Source organism: Cydia splendana, chromosome 6 (assembly GCF_910591565.1).
Source record: "Cydia splendana chromosome 6, ilCydSple1.2, whole genome shotgun sequence".
In the NCBI taxonomy this organism is placed as follows: domain Eukaryota; kingdom Metazoa; phylum Arthropoda; class Insecta; order Lepidoptera; family Tortricidae; genus Cydia; species Cydia splendana.
The window spans coordinates 2,581,320-2,603,748 of NC_085965.1; the positions used below are offsets into that span (position 1 = coordinate 2,581,320).

General features: G+C 37.3%; 1 protein-coding gene across 1 annotated transcript in view; it reads right to left on the minus strand.

The window, feature by feature from the left end:
- Nucleotides 1-5,956: 5,956 nt before the first annotated feature.
- Nucleotides 5,957-22,429, minus strand: part of LOC134791330 (transcription initiation factor TFIID subunit 1) — a 53,691-nt gene continuing 37,218 nt past the window's right edge. Inside the window, exons 31-36 of the mRNA XM_063762346.1 lie at nucleotides 22,145-22,313; nucleotides 21,334-21,390; nucleotides 20,296-20,382; nucleotides 19,212-19,342; nucleotides 11,509-11,610; nucleotides 5,957-6,176 (exon numbers count right to left, since the gene is read on the minus strand). Of these exons, the coding sequence (XP_063618416.1) occupies nucleotides 6,102-6,176; nucleotides 11,509-11,610; nucleotides 19,212-19,342; nucleotides 20,296-20,382; nucleotides 21,334-21,390; nucleotides 22,145-22,313 (621 nt within the window). The 3' untranslated portion in view covers nucleotides 5,957-6,101. The remainder of the gene's footprint in view (nucleotides 6,177-11,508; nucleotides 11,611-19,211; nucleotides 19,343-20,295; nucleotides 20,383-21,333; nucleotides 21,391-22,144; nucleotides 22,314-22,429) is intronic.

The following is a 22,429-nucleotide window of genomic DNA, read 5'->3' on the forward strand; positions in this document are numbered from 1 at the left end:
AATCGAATTGCATAATTTTGAAATGCAGAATTGATTATTTAGTATAAAAACAAAATGAATAAGAACAAATTGCATAATTTCAGAAATAATCATAATTCAGTTGCATAGTAATGTATTTTCATAACAGGCAATCAGGATAATGATCACTTTGTATACTATTTAATGCTCATAACGTTATTTTTCCATAAAAACCACGCACGCCTTCCAAAGAATTTGTAAGAGACAGACAAAATAATAATAATAATTTAGCCTATACACGCCCCTCTGCTGGGCACAGGGCTCCTCTCATGATCGAGAGGGTAATAAAATGTGTACTATTATAAAATAAGTCGGTTCTGGCGCTTCGCCGGCCGCTACCGCGGCACGCTCGCTTCGCTCGCTCGGCTCGCGCGCTGTAGGGTCTCAGTTCTACCTAACACTCCTCCTCGCTTCGCTCGTCGTCGTACCTAACGGCGACCTGCCTTAATGTAAAATATGTAAGTTGTTGAAAAAAAATACCTAGGTTATTAATATATATAGATAGTAGGGGACGGATATATTTTTTTTTTCAATAACTAGTATTTTGTATTGTTTGCAAGTTTGATTGTGATATTTGTAAGAATATTATTAATGTCAAAGTATGCACGCAGCATGTTATTATTTAGGTTAGGCATTACATTAAATTTGTACATCCGCATTTGTGGATAAAACATAGTGATCGAAATGTATTAAAAGTACCACCTGTATTTATTACCTATGTTATACAAATAAATTTCTGATTTCTGATTTCTTAATTCGACCGATAATAGTTATTTGTTTTACAAGGGGGCAAAGTTGTTGTTTAACTGCTCGTGCTAATATTGAAATCCGAGCGAGCGAAAGATTCCGAAATTAAATTCGAAAAATGGAATCTTGAGCGTTGCGAGGGTCTCAAAGCACGAGGGTTAAACAAAGTTTGCCCCCGAGTGAAACACAAAATTTTTCACCACACCAACCCGAAGAAAATATTAACTTTAAGATATCTAACAAAAACAAACCAAAATATATCCAAATGAATATATATCATTCAAAATTATCATTTAAAAGTCAAATCTATAAAAACATAAAAAAAACAACTCAAAATTTGCATTTAATTACTTTGCCTCACATGTGAATAAAATGCAACTTTGCTATCAGTTTTTGAACAATCAAGAGAGCCTTTACTAGTTGTAATTGTATGTGTAATATTACCCAAATTCATTGACACTAAATTGGTACAGCTGTTCGGGTATCGAAATGTGCCGCTAGCGAAGAGAAACGTCGTGAATTTTGGAGGAGGCACGTCGGTACACGCAGGTGCAAAAACTAGGTAATCGAATCGCGAGCGTAGCTACCTACATGAATATTCTAACGCTATGCTGAGTTAGGGGGTGAATATTGTTTCTAACTTACGGCAAAATGTTTCGGTTTTGTGAAGTCGGTTTTTTCTGCCCTGCACCTAAATTTTATAAACGTAACTCACACAAACAAAATTTTGGATTGGTAAGTATGTCTATAAGATTACTTTGGGGAGACCGTGGGTGCTTTTTCGAGGGGATTATAGTTATTTGTTTTACAAGGGGGCAAAGTTGTTGTTTAACCGCTCGTGCTAATATTGATACCCGAGCAAGCGAAAGACTCCAAAATTGAACCACGAGCGTAGCGAGTGGTTCGAAAAATCAAATCTTGAGCGTTACGAGGGTTTCAAAGCTCGAGGGTTAAACAAAATTTGCCCCCGAGTGAAACACAAAATTTTTCACCACGCCTATCCGAAGCAAATATTAAATGTAAAATAAAAAAAAAAAAAAACAATCAAATCAAATCCAAATTAATGTTATTAAATATTTATCATCCAAAAATCATCATTTAAAAGTCAATTCTACCAGCAAACATAAGAAAACAACTCAAAAGTTGCATTTGATTACTTTGCCTCACATGTGAATAAAATGCAACTTTGCTATCAGTTTTTGAAGTGCAAAGTAAGTTTTTTTTACTTTCTAATTTACCTCCTAAAAGTGGCCTCATTTTCAATACTTAGTTAGATTATACTAAAGGTTATAAATGTCACGTTATCTTCTGTGCTAGGGAACCAAGTAAGTACCTACTTAATATTTATTGTACGGAACTCCAAAAATGTTTGTTCTCTACCTTCTCTTACCATGTGAGATGTGATGCGCTCTTACAATAGAAGCCAATATTATTTACGAAAACGAGACTTAATCGCGGTAATAATTAAGTTTTAAAATTACCTCCGACATTTCGAGGACGGCATTGACACCGAGGTCTAAAGAAAGACTCACCCCTAAGGGGCTGTCCATGGCGATTTTTGACACCCCCCCCCCCCCCCCCCTATAATCATCCAAAAATCATGCTTCAAATGACCCCATTTCCTCCTACTTCATGCTACCGTCATCCGATGTCCAGACCCCCCCCCCCCTAATTTGAAATGACGTAATTTATGAATAGCCCCTAAGTCCCTTTTTCGTAAATGTGTAAAAACCGTGGAAGTTCAAATCAGTGAATAGTCGAATACCACCCAAGCCCCAAATTGATACTGGGTGCGGAGTGTACTTAAACTGTTACCTTCATTCATATTCCATGCACTCTAGGCGCCAATTCGATTTGATCGGACCCACTTGTCCCCACAGTGGCAACTGCGTAACCAGTGAGGCAGTTTCCACATAACGATTTGGAAAAACCGGCCGGACTCGCCCACGAAGGGTTCCGTACCTACCATTACGCAAAAAAACGGCAAAAAAAACACGTTTGTTGTATGGGAGCCCCACTTAAATATTTATTTTATTTTGTTTTTAGTATTTGTTGTTACAGCTGCAACAGAAATACATCACCCGTGAAAATTTCAACTGTTTAGCTATTACAGTTCATGAGTTACATCCTGATGACAGACACACGGACGGACGGACGGAGAGACGGACAGACGGTTAGTAATAGGGTCCCGTGTTTACCCTTTGCGTATGGAACCCTAATATATGTATAGGGCTAATAGAGTTTTATTTAAATACACATCACACAGCCGACTGAGTGTGTAATTTTGTCTACAAAGCCAGATATTAAAATTACAGTTCTATTGGCCAAAATAGTGGCAAAATGTATCGTGAATATCGTGACCAATCGTGACACACTCTTATTGATAACAAAATTGTGTTATGACACTCTGACAGTCACTGTCTGTCTATTTGCTGCTTACTATACTAGGTACTCAAGTTGTCTGGTTTTTTTTCTAAAATAATATTAGTTGGATTGGATTGGATGTTGGATATAAACAAAAGAGTTTTCTTAAATTCACTCTTCCACACACCGACTCTAATGTACAAAATTACATCGTAACCTATTAGAAATTATTTCATATCTCCATGTAAGTAGTACGTTACGGGTAAGCAACACAAGCGATGTGACATCTCGCAAATAATTCAATATACCAAACAAAGACATAGTGCCACGTTCGACTTTACGCTCATACCCGGTTTGGACTAATCTCCCCAACATAATAAACTGTTCGTGCGAAGATATTCTCCACTATGCGTGCCGTAACCATGACGATAGGGTTTGGAAGGGAAAGTATAAGGAGAGGGTGCAAAAGTCCCTTTAAAAATTGCTACCATTTGCTCGTCTCGTGGGCACGTAACTTTTAATAGTAGGTACCTCGTTATGTATTTTCTTTAAGGATGTAGTTTTATTTAGCCTATCTACTCTTCATAATGGATTCGAGAAAATGAAAGTCATTGTATTATTTGCCGATCACGCGTGTATTTAGTTAAAATTATCGTGGTAAATCTGAGCGACCTTTAAAGCTGTTCCCACTTAGCCTACAATTTAAAGACTAAGAGGATGGAACGGATCTAAATCTCAGAAAAAGTAATAAGGTTCAGCCGTAGACCTAAGTTCGTTATGCAAGTTAAGGTAAAATGTGGTGTGAGCTACGCCTGCCCAGGCAGGCAGATATAGGTCTTAATCCAGATTAAGACTACTTAAGACCTATATCTCAAATAGGGTTGAAAATTCTCGAAAAAATCAAATCGCTTTTTTCAGGACGTTTTGAAATTTTCGTTTTATTCCGTATTTTTCAGTTTTTTTGGGAAAGAAATGAAACTTTTTTAAACTAACAACAGCGTCAAAGTCAATAGACATTTCCACAAACGATAGCCAGCCAGCATTTAGATAACAAAACACACGACTAAGCAGGTGTAGTTACATAACGGATGATTAGACAGATTTTCGACTCACCAGTCAATCTAGTTTAAATTTTCCCGGATTTTTTAATGTAAACATTATCATTACGGAACAGGGTGCAAAACTTACAATTTTTCATATCCTTGGTGTCTCCTATACAAAATGCCTGACTGATAAATTCTTTCCTACTGTGTACCGCGATTGCAATTTCAAATATCGTCTATTCTATATGAATCCCCAGCGTACGTGTCGGCTTTTAGACTGATTAGATGCATCAGACTGATTTAGCCGCGGACGATGCAATATGCATATTCGTTAGTTTCAGATTTCATTATTATAGTTGCGAAGCGCGAGCGTAGCCATTTATTTTTTCTTTTTTTTTTTAAACGGTTTAAAAGTTAGGGGGGATTTTAGATACTTAACCCCTTATTCATAAACGCGCTACAAACCTGAATTAGCTAAATCGTTTGTCTTTATCTGTTATTTCGACTTATGTGTTTGTAAGAAAGGGATATAACATAATTTATTAAACCAGGCCCGTAAAGTTTGATGAATAAAGGGGTTATTTGCTTCCACTTTGTATTGTTTTTTTTTGTTCAAGGGGCTATAAGGACTTAAAATAATAATATTTTTATAAGACCTATCCAACGACACCTCGAGTCTTAGAGGATATAACCAAACGGAGTAGCCATTAACAGGCGTTCCCCTCTGTAGAAAATAGGCGGCCAATGGTTATACACATTGTATGGACTGACGTTTATCTAACATGGCGATTTTTGCGTTACGTACCTATAAATTTGACGTGCCCCTCCCCCGCAAAAATCGGCAGACTGTTTGGTACAGAAAACGACAGACAAGGCGTCTCCGTTTGGTTAAATCCTCTAAGTTGAGAGTATTAAATCGAGAAAAAACCCCCACTTATTTTTCTAAATTTTATTAAAGCACTTTTTGGCATGATATATTGATTTCATATAATATATGTACATTCTCATCATCATTCATCATCTCGTGTTATTCCGGCATTTTTGCCACGGCTCATCACTTCGGTCGTTTTTTTTTTAATTTTTCGCCACTCATTGCGAATTACCTAATCGCACACGTATCCTACAACGTTTTATAATATTATGGCCCTATAAATTTTCGAAATAGTTACGTAATGTGCTAATTATCGCACTATTGTGGTAAAGTAGCACCATATGTACTATAACGCATTCACTGCCAGGGGGCGTGGCCTAGGAACAAACTTGTATGACGGTGGACGCACATGTGCGTCGGGGGCAGTGAATGTGATAAAACCGGGCAAGTGCGAGTCGGACTCGCGCACGAAGGGTTCCGTACCATAATGCAAAAAACGGCAAAAAAAAAAAACGGTCACCCATCCAAGTACTGACCCCGCCCGACGTTGCCTAACTTCGGTCAAAAATCACGTTAGTTGTATGGGAGCCCCACTTAAATCTTTATTTTATTTTGTTTTTAGTATTTGTTGTTATAGCGGCAACAGAAATACATCATCTGTGAAAATTTTAACTGTCTATCTATCACGGTTCGTGAGATACAGCCTGGTGACAGACGGACGGACGGACGGACAGCGGAGTCTTAGTAATAGGGTCCCGTTTTACCCTATGGGTACGGAACCCTAAAAAAAAATATTACACCTTATGACCCCGTATTCTTCACACCTTATGACTTGAAAATTAAAAACAAATTTTATTTCAAATTTTCTTTATTGTGTATCTGATATTTGCGTACTGTGACAAGAATAAAAACTTAAATTACATGTCAAACGTTGCTTAATCGTTTATTCTTATTACCATCATTTAAATCAGTGGTCAATAACAAAGTTATGTACATAATCATCTGTCCATAATAGTTGTATTTTAGATTCCAGAAAATGAATGAAGTTATATTTAAATTTAAAACCATAGCCCGTCTTCGGCTTCCTCTTCGCTGTCCGTAACTTGGAGATCATCCTGTATAGCGGGATCCGGCTGAAAACAAAACAGAAATCCAAAGTATTATAGTCTGTATGTTTAGGTATTTAAAAAAGAGTAAACAGAATCTACCCTCAAATGGTTCCTTAAGCCAGTTGAGGGTAGATGAAAACATTACATGATCAAATAATGTAGGTTAAAGTCAGGTCGTTTAGTGACAGATGCAGGTGGTTTTGTATTTGGTTGGTTAATCAGTTTTAACTACCCGAAAATATACAAATTATTTGTTTACTTTTATTTAAGTACCTACCTAAAAATACAGAGTATAGATCTCGCATGGTTAAAAGAATGTTAGGGATGAATGTTGGACGGAGAGCGGATGGTAGACCCAAAAACGATGGATGGATGGTGTGAAAGAGGATATGAGAAAGAAAGGAGTGAGTGCTGAGGTGACGAAAGAGGATAATGGAAGAGAAAAACATGTTGTGTCGACCCCACATAACGTGGGACAAGGCAGGAAGAAGATTAGATCTCGCATGGAAGCAATTATCAAGCTTTTATAGGATGATCCAAGGCATTAAATATTTCAAAAATTACAAATTTTAGGTTAAGTGTAATCAGACTGGGTCATTCGTGTAATGAGCCGATTTTTATGTTGTTGTCGCACTTATTTTACGTCAGATTATGATAAAATTTAACAGCTAGAGTTCCCTATTCTGCACAATATAAACGCAATTTCCCCGTACCTATGTCCTAAAAAAATCTTCCTCGGTGTTTTTGTAGTTCAGCTGAATATAACATACATTTTTTCGGGACAAGTTTTGAATTCGTATTTATTCGGCCCAGAACGACAAGCTTTGTATTTATACAAAATTTTATCCAAATCTGACAAAAAAAAAACCATAACGATAAAAAATTTAGCCTAACGTGATCGTCAAATAAGTATGGGGTTGCTAGACAACCGGCAATGTTTAATACGGCGAACGACCTCACAGTGTAATTGCACAATTAGAAAATTAGGACTGGGACACAGTCACTCAACCAGTTAAGTTCTACGGAGGCGATATCGGATCACCAATGACGATCAAAATTCAATTCTAGATTTCAAAACTCAATGTAGATTTTTGAGTGGTAACGGGTCCATATTGGGTTGCATACAATTTTAAGTCATATCTTTGTTGCGCATAACAACTTGTGTCATAATCATCATTGCGCATACAAATGAAAAGTCATATTATATTGTGTCTTACATTTTTAGCCATAATATTTGATGACATACTCGGCAGTTGTCATATTTTATTTGGGCATATAGGTTTTAATTATAATGAATCAGATGTCATACCAGCTAAAAGCATATTTATCGATACTTATAATGTTTTTACGTATAACGTTTTGTGCGCATAATAATTTTCAACCATAATGGTTTAAGGCATACTTAGTTATTGATAGCCCTAATCTCCGTCCAAAAACAATTCGACGGAGCCCCGCTCACGCGGGGCTCCTATTTCTGCGTAGTTTGCCCTTCGGGCATCTAAAGAAACCTAACGAACCTAACCTACCTACTATTTGAATAAATCTCATATCTATGATTAATTTCTTTTATAAAACCGTTTCTCCTAGGGAGGCGGAGGGGGCTCCTCTCCTTGGATCTCCTCTTTTATACGGTCGTTCTGTGGTTATGATTATGACTAAAGTAATATTTGCTTCATAGGTGGGTCACAACCATAGGTACATATTTATTAATGCTTTGTAACATTTATGAAAAAAAAATTATGACCACTACAAATATGACTTATTTTTAACCGACTTCCATTTCATAGAAGGAGGAGGTTCTGTATTCGGTTGTGGCTATGTTTTTTTTTTTTATGTATGTTCATCGATTACTCCGAGAACCGTGGGCCGATTTGAGTAATTCTTTTTTTGTTCGAAAGAAGGTACTTCCAAGGTGGTCCCACATTAATCTGGTGCTGTTCTGATGATGGGATCCATGAGGAATTGAGGGAACTCCTCAATTTTTAAATGCACATGTAGGGTGATATGGGTGTTTTCTTAAGCAACTCGAGCATTTTTTCTCGAAAACCACCAATTTGATGAAGTGGACCTGATGATGATGATTGTTTTGATGATAATCATGACGATTTCTTAAAATGTACGAAGTTCAGCGATTATTCCGAGACCCGTGGTCTGATTTGAGCAATTCTTTTTTTGTTTGAAGGGAACTGCCTCCAAGAGCGTCCCACATTAATCTGGTGCTGTTCTGATGATGGGATCCGTGAAGAATTGAGGGAACTCCTCAATTTTTAAAGGCACATGTATAAGGAATGCAAATCGGTTATTTTTTGTATGGAAATAATCGGTTTTTAACCGAAACCGCGGTTATTTCCCTACAAAAAATAACCGATTTGCATTCCTTACACATGTATGGTGATTTGGGTATTGTCTTAAGCAAATCAAGCATTTCCTCTTAAAAACCACTAATTTGATGGAGTGGACCTGATGATGATGATTGTTGATGATAAATGATGATGATTTTATAAGTGTAGATTACTCCGGAACCCGTGGTCCGATTTGAGTAATAATTTTTTTTTTTGAACGAAGTTACCTCCAAGGTGTTCCCATAGTATTGTTGGTTATAATCTGGTGACGGAATTCATAAGGAAATGAGGGAACTCCTCAATTTTTAAAGGTACGAGTATGGCGACATCGTTGTTTTTTATAGTAACTCAAACATTTCCTCCCGTTAATAACCCATTTGATGAAGTACAACTGTAGCCTTACCACGAGTTTGACACTACATCTTCGCTATCGTCTTCGTAACTTACTTTCTATACATCTCGCTCGCACTAATAGGATGCCAGTACGAGCGAGACGCATAGAAAGTAAGTTACGCACACGCTAGCGAAGATGTAGTCAGTGTTAGACTTATGGTAAGGCTACTGAGGAGTCGGGAAATGGCGGTTGAAGGGTTGGTGGTTCAGGCTTCAGGGTCGAGGGGTTCCGTGATCAGGGGTTGATGTGCTGTGAGGTTGAGTGATCTGGGGGTTGAGGGATTGGGTCAGTGGCGGGGCGGAGGATGGATTTTGTGTTTGTGCACTGTAGTGACAGGAATGATTACGAATTTAGTGATACGCATCATTATTATTTTCATTCATGCGTCACGCGTCACTCATGAGCTGTTAACAATGCCTTACAATTCAAAATGGAAAAATAAAAACTTTTACAAAAAAAAAAGAAAACCGACTTCAAAAAGGATAAAATAAAATATAATCCGTTTTTAAGTATATGCGTTACTAACTGATATGTTTGAAGTCGGTGCCAAGACAAATAGTAACAATACCGGTCAAAATCAATCAATCAGCTTTATGTCTATAAATCACATTACAACTGTACTAATAGGTATTATAATAGTGAAAGTAATTCTGTCTGTCACTTTGTCACCTTTTCAGCTAAACAACTGCCATGTAAACTGGTGAAATTTGCCATGCAGGTAAAAAGTTAAAGCCCTGTAGATGGTTCTTAAATTGTTTTATATTTTGAAATCAAGTTCTCTGGATAAGAGGCGGGAAATAACTCAGTCCCAATCCCACACCTGATGACTATGGACAGTTCGAAAATTAGTAAAAATTGCTGTTTAAAAAACATATCGGCAATCGCATTGGTTTTATACTAGTACCGACAAACATGGTACGGACTGCGCCAAGGTGGATTGACAGTGGGTTCTTAGGTATCTACAGAAAGTATCACATCCCAAACTATGTTTCCCAAATTATAATTTCCCAAAAAAATGTTTGGCAAAACAACTTATCGCAATTTTTCAATAAGCAATAGTCTTTTTTGGCAAGTTTTTGTTTAGCAAATAATTACTTGGACAAGTTTCATTTTACCAAAAAATATTTAGTCAAAATGTATCATTAAGCATAGCATATTGCATGGCATACAATTTACATACCAATAGATATTTTTATTTTTGCTTTCATTTGAAATACTTAATCCCGACCTTGGTTTTTTTATCATTTTGGTTATGTTTTACGCATACGGATGTGATTAGTTGAACCATAAACATTATATTTTTTAAGAAAAAGAAAAATTTCTCTGGGGGCCGGTGAAAGATTATTGTAGATGGTGCACTACGTATGTAGAAAAGGAGGTAAAACCACTACCAAGAGGAGGAGGAGGTAATGCTACTTTTTAGTAGTATTTCGTTTCTGTAAGGGTCGTAGTTCTAGCCTAACCTAACCCACTTCTCTGATAGCAGTTCGGTTCTGTGAGGATCGCAGTTCGAACCTAATGAAACCCACTTTTCGAGTAGCATTTCGTTTCTGTATGGCTCGCAGTTCTAACCTAACCTAACCCACTTTTGTTCGGTTCTGTGAGGATCGCAGTTCAAACCTAACCTAACCCAGTTAACGGCTTTTTTGGAATATAATATTAGCCAGAAAAAAACGTTTGCTAAATAATTTTTTGTCCTAACAACATTTGACAAAGTAAAATCATGCCAAGTGATAATTTGACCAAATAAATTATATGCGAAGTGTAACTTTGCTAAAGGTTCCTTTGGGAAATGAAACTATTGCGATAAGTTTGTTGGGAAGTGAAATTTGGCGAAAGGTATTTGGCCCAAACGAAAGTACACCTATGATAATTGCTGTTGTGTAAGGCAATCCTTGTTATGGCAAACATTGTTACCGGATCGCCCTAAAATCATGGTATGTTTCAAATTTGGCTTGGCACCGACTTCAAACATATCAGTTAGTAACGCATATACTTAAAAACGGATTATATTTTACTTTATCCTTTTTGAAGTCGGTTTTCTTTTTTTTTGTAAAAGTTTTTATTTATGTCTATATTAATACTATGCACTGCAATACTTCGAACGAAAAACAATTATGGATATCAAGCAGATGACTTAAAATTTTATGCGAATTAAATTAATGACTATAAAAAATATGTCATAACTCATTTATGACAAAAACCCAGTTATGCTCAGGAATAATTCTGACTAAAAAAATTTATTACTTACAATTTTATGAAGTGTTATGACAATTAAAAATATGACAAAAATTGTTATGCGATCAGAGGGGGTTTAGATGGCACGTTGTGCTTGTGGGCACATTACACGTAGAACCGATGGCCATTGGGGCGGAAAGGTTCTCGAGTGGCAACCACATCCCGGAAGGCGCAGCGTGGGTAGACCCCCCACAAGGTGACTGATGACCTGGTAAAGGTCGCAGGAGTCCGCTGGATGCGGGTGGCGCAAGACCGGTCATTGTGGCACTCTTTGGGGGAGGCCTATGTCCAGCAGTGGACGTCCTCTGGCTGATGTGATGATGACGAACTTTAAATGCCTGGGACTCAACTCAATGGTTAATAGCTATTTGGCGATACTAACCTGCCAGTTCTCAGGCGGCTCCTCTTTGAACTGCGGTGGCTCTATAGAAGACCCCTCCATGATGGGCGGCTCCATGTGCATGTCGGGCTCGATTGGCTCCTCCTGAACACACCAGACGACATTAGAATTCAAGTACAACACATTTTGCTTTTAGCCCTACAGTTTCCAGTGTACCTTTTGATGGACAATAATCTCGAATGCTGTCGGAGTTTAACCTTTTGGACGCCAATGACCGATATATCCGCACCGCAAGTTCAACACCAAAGACCGATTAATCGGTCACAGACCACAGAGAAACATAGACCTACGTGCATATGCATAAAGTTCAATTTTATTTTTGACACTTCGGTGACGTGGCGTCCGAGTGACAGCTTTTGTGTTTGACACGGCGTCGAAAAGGTTAACCGAAAATAAAACCAATGCCATCGTCAAGAGCTATGTAGCGCTTCATAAAAAGCATCGCGTGACTTTATACTAAACAGCCATTTTATGTTTATGATTTTTCCACTCTTTATTAAATTGTACAACGGGACTTAATCACGTCAATCTTAAACAATCTTAAGTCCCGTTGTATAATTAAAAAAATGTGTAAAAATCGTGAATGTTTAAATCAGTGTTATCCACATTTTTTATATCCGTGTGTTACAGGCTGGCTCAAAAATACATTGACAGAGAATTTTCGAAAACAACTTTTCTGAGCAAAAGTTTGTTAGAGTCAGACCGAGAATAGTCTGCAGCGGATTTGATAGCCCACGCAGTGCAAGTGTTATTTTAAACGTCAAACTTCTATGAAATTATGACGTATAAATGACACTTGCACTGCGTGGGCTATCAAATCCGCCGCATACTTTTTTTGGACCGACTCTAACAAAAATCTTTGTCAACGTATTTTTCATAATAAATTTCCTAAAATTTCCGCCTTTTCTAAAATTGTTAAACCTATAACTTTAACATCATCGAACCAAAAGAACTATTTATCTAAATCGTATCGTAACTACATCAAACGCATATAATGTCGATGTGACTGAATCAACAGGGGCCCGTTTCTCAAAAGCTTGTCACTTGTAATACAAGTGGAAGTCCCTTTCTAACAAAAGCTGTCAAAAAGTGACATCCGCTTGTATTACAAGTTACAAGCTTTTGAGAAACGGGCCTCAGATCGTAAGGGGCTATTCATAAATTACGTCATTTCAAATTAGAGGGGGGGGGGGGGGGTTCTGGACATCGGATTATGGTAGCATGACGTAGGAGGAAACGGGGTCATTCGAAGCATGATTTTTGGATGACTTTAGGGGGGGGGAAGGGTCAAAAATCGTCAAAAATCGATGACGTAATTTATGGACAGCCCCTAAGTAGCACTTTACTTGTCTCAATATTTGCCAAATATTATTCTGTAACACTTTTGTTGAGTACAGTCAAGTGTAAAAATATGGGTGTAGGCAACTTACTCAAAAATATGCCCATAGTTCTTAATCAGCTGACATAAGAGCTATGTGACATATTTTTGAGATGATTTGTGCACCCATATTTTTACACTTGACTGTACATCAACAAAAAGGTACGTACTACAAATATTTGCCAAGTAAAACGACTGTGGTGTTATTGTGAACAAATATTTTATGAATCGCCAAATATTTACTTTATTTAACTTTTGGCAGGGAAAGAATATGAAATGCTACTCCTGGAGTCTAGCCAAGATGCCAATCGAAACTTAAATATTGTATGGAAATTGTCACGTGGCTTGTCGTGGCATCTGTCGTACTACTACGTTTTGTCTATTCATTTGGAGTTTCAATGGACGATTCTCATCTTGGCCATAGAGATATATAGTAAGAATAGAATGCTCACTCCATACATCAGTTTTGGTACCAAATCGACTATTATTATCGCAGTCGACATCTAGTATCGAGTAGCGGATCTATCAGTACCGGTACTCGATACTAGAATTCTCTAGCGTCGCAACAATTAACAACTAATATTAAAAGCAGAAGGAGTTGAAAATAGAGTTCCTATTAATCCGGTTATAATATTAGCTGAAAATTGTCGAGCATTAGACTTTTCGATCGTTACAACATCTATTGTCAAGTAGCAGGTACTGATAATTCCGCTACTCAATGCTAGATGTCGACTACGAAAATAGTCGTGTTGGTACTAAAACTGATGTATGGAGTGAGCACTCTATGTATTTTTTTCTGTATGTCTTGGCTAGGTCCTCTGCTCCGAATGCCCTAAGTATGGGAAAGGTATCTGTCTATGAAAGTTGAAATAACAGAAAATGTAGTATTTCACAGAAAATAAGTTGGCTCAACCAGGCGTGGCTCACTCCGGCGATCGCTAAAAGTACATGCGGCCCACACCAATTTTGGTGTCTAGCCATAGTAGATGCCGCGCACCGCTAGTAGGAAAATACTAACCGTAAAATATCAAACAAAATCAAATTCAAATGAACGTTAATACATATATATCGTCGCTATACTTACTCAACCTCATATCTGCAACAATCATTTGATGGAAATGTCGCTTTTCTTTCATTCGGAATACGGGTGTTTTTGTCATCAAATGAGTGTTGCAGATACGAGGTTGAGTAAGTATAGCGGCGATATCATTTAAAATCACCATTTAAAAGTCAATTCTACCAGGCAACTAAGGTAAACAAGTCAAAATCTGCTTCAGATTTCTTTGCCTCACATGTGGATGAAATGCAATTTTCTTCAGGATTTCTTGTGGGTGAAATCAGATTTTGAACAATCAAGAGAGCGTTTACCAGCTGGTGTGGTGAAAAAGGCCTATATATATTATTCTCGCGGGAGTTATGTCAAGGTATAAGTTTTACTTTTAAAATACTTTTTTTTTTTGTTTATGTTTAAAAATATTGAATTTGTTTAATTTAAAGGCTGTTTAAAATATTTTGACACAATTTTCAAACGAATTATTTCGCTTAAAATTTAGTTTTTTTTTGCAAAGTGTGATGAAAAACATTGTATGTAACTCCGGGGGTAAAAATATTGCAAACTCGATAATGGATAGAACTGGCATTGTGGTCAAAATAGGAATGTAAGTCAAAATGGTATCGACTAGTTAGGAAGGTGACGATTTAGGAATTAATGGTATCGTCTTGTGTCGTCCCATTCGTTTTTCGTCAAGTTCTTAAATTAGTCCTATTCTGCTTTCGTCACTCATTCTACATTCGTCACAATCGTCGGTGGCTTTCAATGTAGAATGAGTGACGAAAGCAGAATAGGACTAATTTAAGAACTTGACGAAAAACGAATGGGACGACCCAAGACGATACCGTATTAATTAATTAATTTAGGAATTAATTAATTGTTAGAATAGCATTTTTACTTGTTTGTATTTTTTTTTCGAAGCACGTTTTGTATAGTATTTTTGTGTGTAGCAACTATGACGAAGCCTGCGCTGTGGATTAATATTGTACTAAATTAGTTTATAATTCTTGTATTTAGGAATTGTATGCTGACATGGCATTGTGGACGACATAATAAGGAAATAGGAATAATAGGATTATGGACAAAGCGGTCCTAGGCCGACGGTTCGTGTCGAAAAGTTATCACAATTTGCCGCTAGATGTCACTGACTATTGTAAACTGATGAACGACTTGTCGTAATAATTATGACATATAGTAATCTACCCTTTTAGCGTTGTTTTATTTTTTCACATATTTGCTTTGTTTATTTTTGTACGCGCGTATATCTCTTTTGATGTCGCGTGGGATTGTAACATTAATCGATTGTTCTTTATATCTTACGATTGGTTTTTACGCTCTTTTATCTAGACACTCGCGTTTACAATATTTCACTTAAGGGGCCGGTATATGACGTTTTCGATTTAGACCTCACTTTGTAACCATAATTTGTTCAATAAATGTTTAATAATTGCATTAAATTACACGTAAATTTGTTCACGAAGAAACCGTGTACCGACTCTTCATGCCATTGTATTTTTAATTTGCTGTTATTCTCTACAAATTGACACTAAAAGTATCAAAAAATCAAAATATGGAGTTCCGTTTGAGACGGAAGCAAAACAATTTTGTCTTTGACAGTAATTGAATTATTGTATGATTCTGAAAGCTAGATAATCCAGCTACCAATTTATTATCGATTTATATTTTTACTCACAAAGACAACACAGAAATTCAATCTCAAATGTAAACTTTCGAACAATTTCCATACATTGACGACATCACTCAAAATTCTTCTTCAAGTCAGATGCCCGTTGGGGCTACACCGGAGCACACGTGTACTTCTTCAAATGAAAATGACAGCTTGATTTTCTTGCTTTTGACAATTATATTGACATTAAATCATATACGCACACGAGAAAGTATACCAGTAGATAAATTGTATTTCAAAAAATAGGGTACATAAATATCAGCTCGCGTCTCATTTAAATTTGATTTGCTGTTATAATGGTTGAAAACCGCAGTAAACTATCTTAAAAAAATACGATTACAGTCGAATTTAAGTATTATGTTCCTTCAAAACTCGCTTAAAATGAAAAAAGTTTAAAGACTCATATTTACTGATTGGGATCAATTTTTATTATGCTGGTATCATTTTGCGTCAGTTTAAAAACGTATTTGACTTATGTACGTCAATGAATTTTGATGACAATTGTAATCTTGTATTATATTATAGAACTTTTATCTTAAAATAATGCCTATTAACAGGAAGAGTTATGTAATTCGTATAAGTAATACCTGAAAGTCTTGTACCTAGATCTGTAATACCATGGATTGCGACGAATAAATGATAATGATTATGCGGTTCGTTCCGTCTATATGTATAATGCGTGTACGTGCTGTTCTCTGAAAATCTTCAAGAAAAAATAACGGCTAGACCAGCACTAAGTACTAGCGAGTTTTTGCGGCTTTGGAGACCGAGATGAAGCTTACAGGCCAATAGCGCTCTAGTTATTGTTATGTATACCTATGTATCGAATGTTTTATAAATTACCTATAAAAAGCAATTTTTTATTTCGATTAGGTCTACATTTTGTGCATATTGCATATCTGAAGTATTTTCGTACTAAACTTGAAACTTTCGTTGAAACTAAATAAAATAATTATTCCAAATGTACAGTCGCCTGCAATTTATGTTACACAACGAAGGCCGCAAAAATATCTGACACGATCTTATTTGTAGAACCATAAGACCATGTCACATATTTTTGCGGCCTTCGAAGAGTAGGTACCGTCATATTATCACCAACTTTGCCCGCTTATTTTTTAAAACGAATTTCTCAAAAAAGATCACATCATATGACTTTTTTTGCTCAGCACGTCCATTGTGATCAAACGCATCAGTTTATTTGAAAAAAAAAATATTTTTTTTATCGTGTTTTTACTCATTTTTTTGCGTTTTAGAAGGCGGGCAAAGATATCCGGGGTTTTCGCCAACATTGCCCACGTCAATTTGGTATTCAAATACAGCTCGTATGATGATGATGTCTAAGGATCACTTAAAGGTTTAAAGACGCAATCCTACCATTCCCTGTTAATAACTTAGCGATAAGTGTAAAAACTTTAAAATAAATTTTCTGGGCAATGTTGCCTACCCGTTTTTGCCCATTTCCAAATAAGGCTCGCCTAAGCATTTTACAAAGGCTAGGGTTGTCACTTTTGAGAAAATCTGTTACAATAGTTTAATGGCAAAAAATATGATTTTTGTTGTGTTTTTCATTCGTTAACGGGATAAAACATCTAAATAAAGGATAATAAGACAAATTAAATACAGTATATATTTATAAACTTATTTTAGTGTACAAACATAACCTAATTTTACTTGCGAAGTTGGGTAAATTAGATGAAAGTGACAACCCTAATCCGTTTTTGGTGGTGGGCAATGTTGGTATAGATGCCAAATTACCGGATTACTTTGCCCACCGCTAAAACTTTTGTGTATTTAGGCCTTTTTAGTTTAAATCTCAATAGACATAATCTATGCTTCATGTGTTATAACTCAAACCCGGAAATATTTGTCAAAGGGTTCTCAATTTTTTCTACTTGCATTCATTATTTATCAATTTTTTGCCCGCCGAAATATACCCTATATTAGACAACTCGCTCAAACTCTAAATTCCCAAGTCAAGTTATGCACAAGTTTGGTATATAGTTTTGTCAGAAATATAACCTATTTTCTACTAAAAATAGCAGGGTGGCCATAACTATTATAATTTTTTCTACATTAACGAATTTGTTTAAAATTGTCGTTTTGGGCAAAGTTTCCCTGGAGGCAAAGTTGGCGCTAATGACGTAACATATTATTGCAGGTGACTGTACATAAATGTTTCGGTGATTTTGAGATTATTTTTCAGGTTAGTTTACTAACAATCAAGTTATGCAGATACCGATTTCGTGAACGTATAAGTAGTAAGGTACCGCTATTGTTTAGCGATACCGATTATTTTTGAAGGCAAAACTATACCGTTGAAATATAAAGATATTAAAATTACAGCAGGGACAACCATTTTTTATAGGTGTACCTAAACCATCATTGGCCGAGCGTTAGCAAAGGTCTCCGTTTCAGCTTGGGCAAAAATGCTTTTGTATGTTCTCCTTTGCAGATCACATTTCTCAACTGATTCTCGTGAAAATTTGTAAGCAGGTTCGATAGAACTATTCTGTTTCGCTTTATCCGCCAAGATGGAATTGCCACCCTGCTGAAACTTTATTTATTTAAATTCCTATTGAATGGATTTTGCACCTTATGAAAAACCGTATAGAGTAGTAAATAACATTTTACATCTGACTTAATGACATCTTGTTTTATTCGCTTTAATTGTACAAAACGCGTATCTCGACAAAGCAATATTAGGTAGTTAAACAGTCAACAATCAAATTAATTAAATAGGTAAGTACGTCACGTGTGACATGAACAGACAAGGAAAGCAAGATTAAATGCATTGTTTCTCTTTCATCTTTCAATGGAACGCTTTTACCCTCAAAGGAGGCTAGTGGTCAATACTAAACTAAAAGTCCAATCTTAAAAAAAACATGATGGGTCACTGACCTGTCCCAGTAAAGTGAGGTAGTGTGCGTGAAGTGCGCTTGTGTGTGAAATGGGGTAAATTGACAGAATCTGAAATTTTACCCACCGCTACCGTCGCCTTAAACCCTCGCTCGTACAGTTAGCAAACTAGAGTCGGACCAAAAAAAGTCTGCAGCGGATTTGATAGCCCACGCAGTGCAAGTGTTAGATGCAAGTGTTAGTGCAAGCTATTAGGTTAGCACTCCTGCATATAAAAATGCAGGCAGGGATGCTAAGCATTGGCTTAGCATAACAATTAGACACACCGAATCGAACCGAGAATTACTATTACCGGCAAACTTGTACATTCTGGACCTGGGGTGAGTACAGACACTCAACAGAGACAACAACAACAGACACAACTTTTGTTTTATATCGTGTCTATGCTCTGTTTGCAATCAAAATATACCTTGGTGACAGTAGCGAAGGTGTTCTGCGAATGCTGGTCGAGGTCGACGAAGTCTTGCTACGGCTCGACGGGCTCGCTTTATTAGGAACTCTGTACCGAACGTCTGTCGTCTGTCAACATACCTTGGTGACAGTAGCGAAGGTGTACTGCGAATGCTGGTCGAGGTCGACGAAGTCTTGCTGCGGCTCGACGGGCTCGCTTTACTAGGAACCATGTACTGAACGTCTGTCGTCTGTCAACATACCTTGATGACAGTAGGGAAGGTGTACTGCGACGAATGCTGGTCGAGGTCGACGAAGTCTTGCTGCGGCTCGACGGGCTCTCGCTTTATTAGGAACTCCGATGTGTCGAACGGCTCTACCATTGAGTCGTCTTCTGTGGTAATCACAAATTAAAAATGTTAAAACTACATAAGATAACGGAAGAAATGGACTTAGGTATATATTACGTCTAACGCATTTGGAGATTTCCGCCAGTGTCAATGATTAGTCAGATGATATTAAATAATGCAAAAAAATCGATTTCACTTTAATACATGATAAAAATGGTCTCAAAATAGCTTCTCAATGAATGTGCGTATTAGGCAAATAAGACACTGCTATTTTAGGAACCAATCAAATAACACGCTTTCTTTAAAACTCAACTAGACGTACAGTCGCCATCAGATATATCGGAGCGGCCGAGGTGCTCAAAAATATATGAACACGCACTCTAACGCCTTGACAATAGAGGCGTGTTCTCATATTTGTGAGCACCTTGGCCGCTCTGATATATCTGATGGCGACTGTACAGATATAGTGCATAATTGTTTTCCATCGCATTTTCTCGGAAACGTTCATATTTATCATGCTGCTTCAGTCAACCTCGGTACTTTTTGTACCGAGACTGACTGAAATATCAAGACACGTTCGTACGTTTCCGTAAGAATACGATGGAAAATAATTATGCACTACATTTTTATTCCCCTTGCCTAATTGTAATCCATTGCATAATATGGTATTAACCCGCCAACCTCTTAGTTAAAGTGACATTTCTACAAAACATATGAAAAGTCAGACGCTTGAGATTTAGAGGTTCTTGATATTTCGAAGAGTTGAGGTATGGAGATAGGTTTTTGTTAAGCCTATTTGTGTGTTCCACTGGGCAAAGACCTCCCCTCTCCCTTTCCAATCCTCCCTGTGTTGAGCAAGATCCCGCCAATCCTCCGTGTGTTGAGCAAGATCCCGCCAATCCCGCTGGAACGCATCCAAGTCGTCCCGCCATCTCTTTCTCAGAGGCAGACCGAGAAAGAGATAAGATAATAAGATAAGAGTAATATTTATAGTCACCTGGGCGCACAGAGAGCTGGACCATGGTATCGTCGTTCGTCTCCACTTCTTCAAGCCCCGAACTGCCGCTGTCCGAGTATTGCAGATCTGCGTCAAGAGACACTAAAATAAAGTAATAGAATAAAAGCCATTGTAGAAACTATATTGTTACTTGTGACCTGCCTACCTGTTTACCTGTTTAATGATGGGTAGTTTCAACCTGATGTATATCAAATGGGGTTGGCAACTGTTAAATTTTTTGGTGCGCAATGGTGGAGGCGGACCTGCGCGAACTTCGAGTCAACAACTGGCGAGAGGTCGCACAGGACCGAGAAAAGTGGCGCTGTCTTGTGTCGGAGGCTAAGTCTCATTTTGGGTCGCTGAGCCAACGGAGTAGTAGTAGTAGTAAATTTTTGCATATACATATGGCGCCATAATAGCTTGCCCCTTTATGATTTGGCTTAAAGGGCTGGCATCCAGGGCATATTATTCTATTTAAAAAAAATGACACATATAGGGATTGACAGGGCAAGCTATGCTGCTAAATACTTCGACCGGCCAACCCATTAGACGCAGTACTTCGAGGAGCTAATATGTAATGTAATAATCCTTTATTTCAGACAGTAAAATAAATTTCTTTTTTTTTTCTACATTCTTTATTATTTTTTCTATATTTTATTCCTGTCTGTGCGCCACTTATTACCTAGGAGCTAATATACCAAAAGTAAATTACAGATAGATTTATTTTTGATTGGAAATAACATGTTATTTTTTTTAAATAGCAGAAATTCACAGACACTAGTGAGGGTCAAATGAAATAGTCGAAACGGCGTATCTCCCTAATGTTTATTATAATTATTATTAAAATACAGCATTTTATTAGTATATGAGATATAAAGCCGGGTAGTAAGTTCTAAGAAAGGGGTAAAACAAAAATTAACTAATTGAGGCTTGAGAACTTTTATAAATATGGGGGTAAAACTATAAAAACATTTTTTTAAATAGACTATACACAGCAATATGTAAATATATAAGAAATTTTAAACTTAAGCTGTTTACCTTCTTCCAAGCTATTCTGGTCTTTCCTTGGTCGACCCCGCTTCCTTGGAGTGGCCCCTACGAAAAAAACTAAATTAGTATGACTTTTTCATTAGAGACAATATACTGTCAGAGACATCCATCAAAACCGCTAAGGGCAATGGAAAAAAATCAAAAAACGGCTAAAACTGTATTATTTTGTGTAAAAAAGCAATATTATACCATCAACTACGATACGGCGATAGATGTCTTCATAAACGCATTCCCTACATACTCAACAGCCTGCCCTCTGACATCAGACAGGAAGCCAATAAAGTAAAATTTGGTAAAAAGCTGCGTAGTTACCTCGTAAATCGCGTCTAGTAATTGTTGAGTATTATTAGTAATGATAGATGTAAACGATTTTGTTATAAGAGAGTAGAGACTACACGATCCCACAGTCAAACCGTGTAAACTGTTTTGTGGGACACTGTACTTGTATAAGCTGTATATTTTTATGTTAATAAATATATAAATAATATATAAATAATAAACTGATATCCTGGGTGGTTTGTACTTTCTCGAGCGTCTGCGGCCGCGTTTCTCAGGTTCGTCGGACTGCTTGGCTCCTTCTAACATCTTTTGTTACACTCGTTCTATTCGGGTTAGATAAAGACAATATATAGTTACCGTCGGCGGATGTCCTGGGTGGTTTGTACTTCCTCGGGCGTCCGCGGCCGCGTTTCTCGTCGCTGGGGGGAGGCGGTTCCTCAGGCTCATCGGACTGTTCTGCTTCTAACATCTTTTGTTACACTCGTTCTATTCGGGTTAGAAAAAGACAATATATAGTTACCGTCGGCGGATGTCCTGGGTGGTTTGTACTTCCTCGGGCGTCCGCGGCCGCGTTTCTCGTCGCTGGGGGGAGGCGGTTCCTCAGGTTCGTCGGACTGTTCTGCTTCTTCTAACATCTTCTGCTGTACGCGTGCTATGTTCGCCTCCAGTTGACTCACGTTTTCACCGAACTGTTGAGAAAATTATCAGCGATTTTTGAGCGAGTGAGGTTTTACTACGTTTCACAAACACATGATGTAAGTATATAAATATACACCGTAATATTATTCTACTTAATTTGATATTC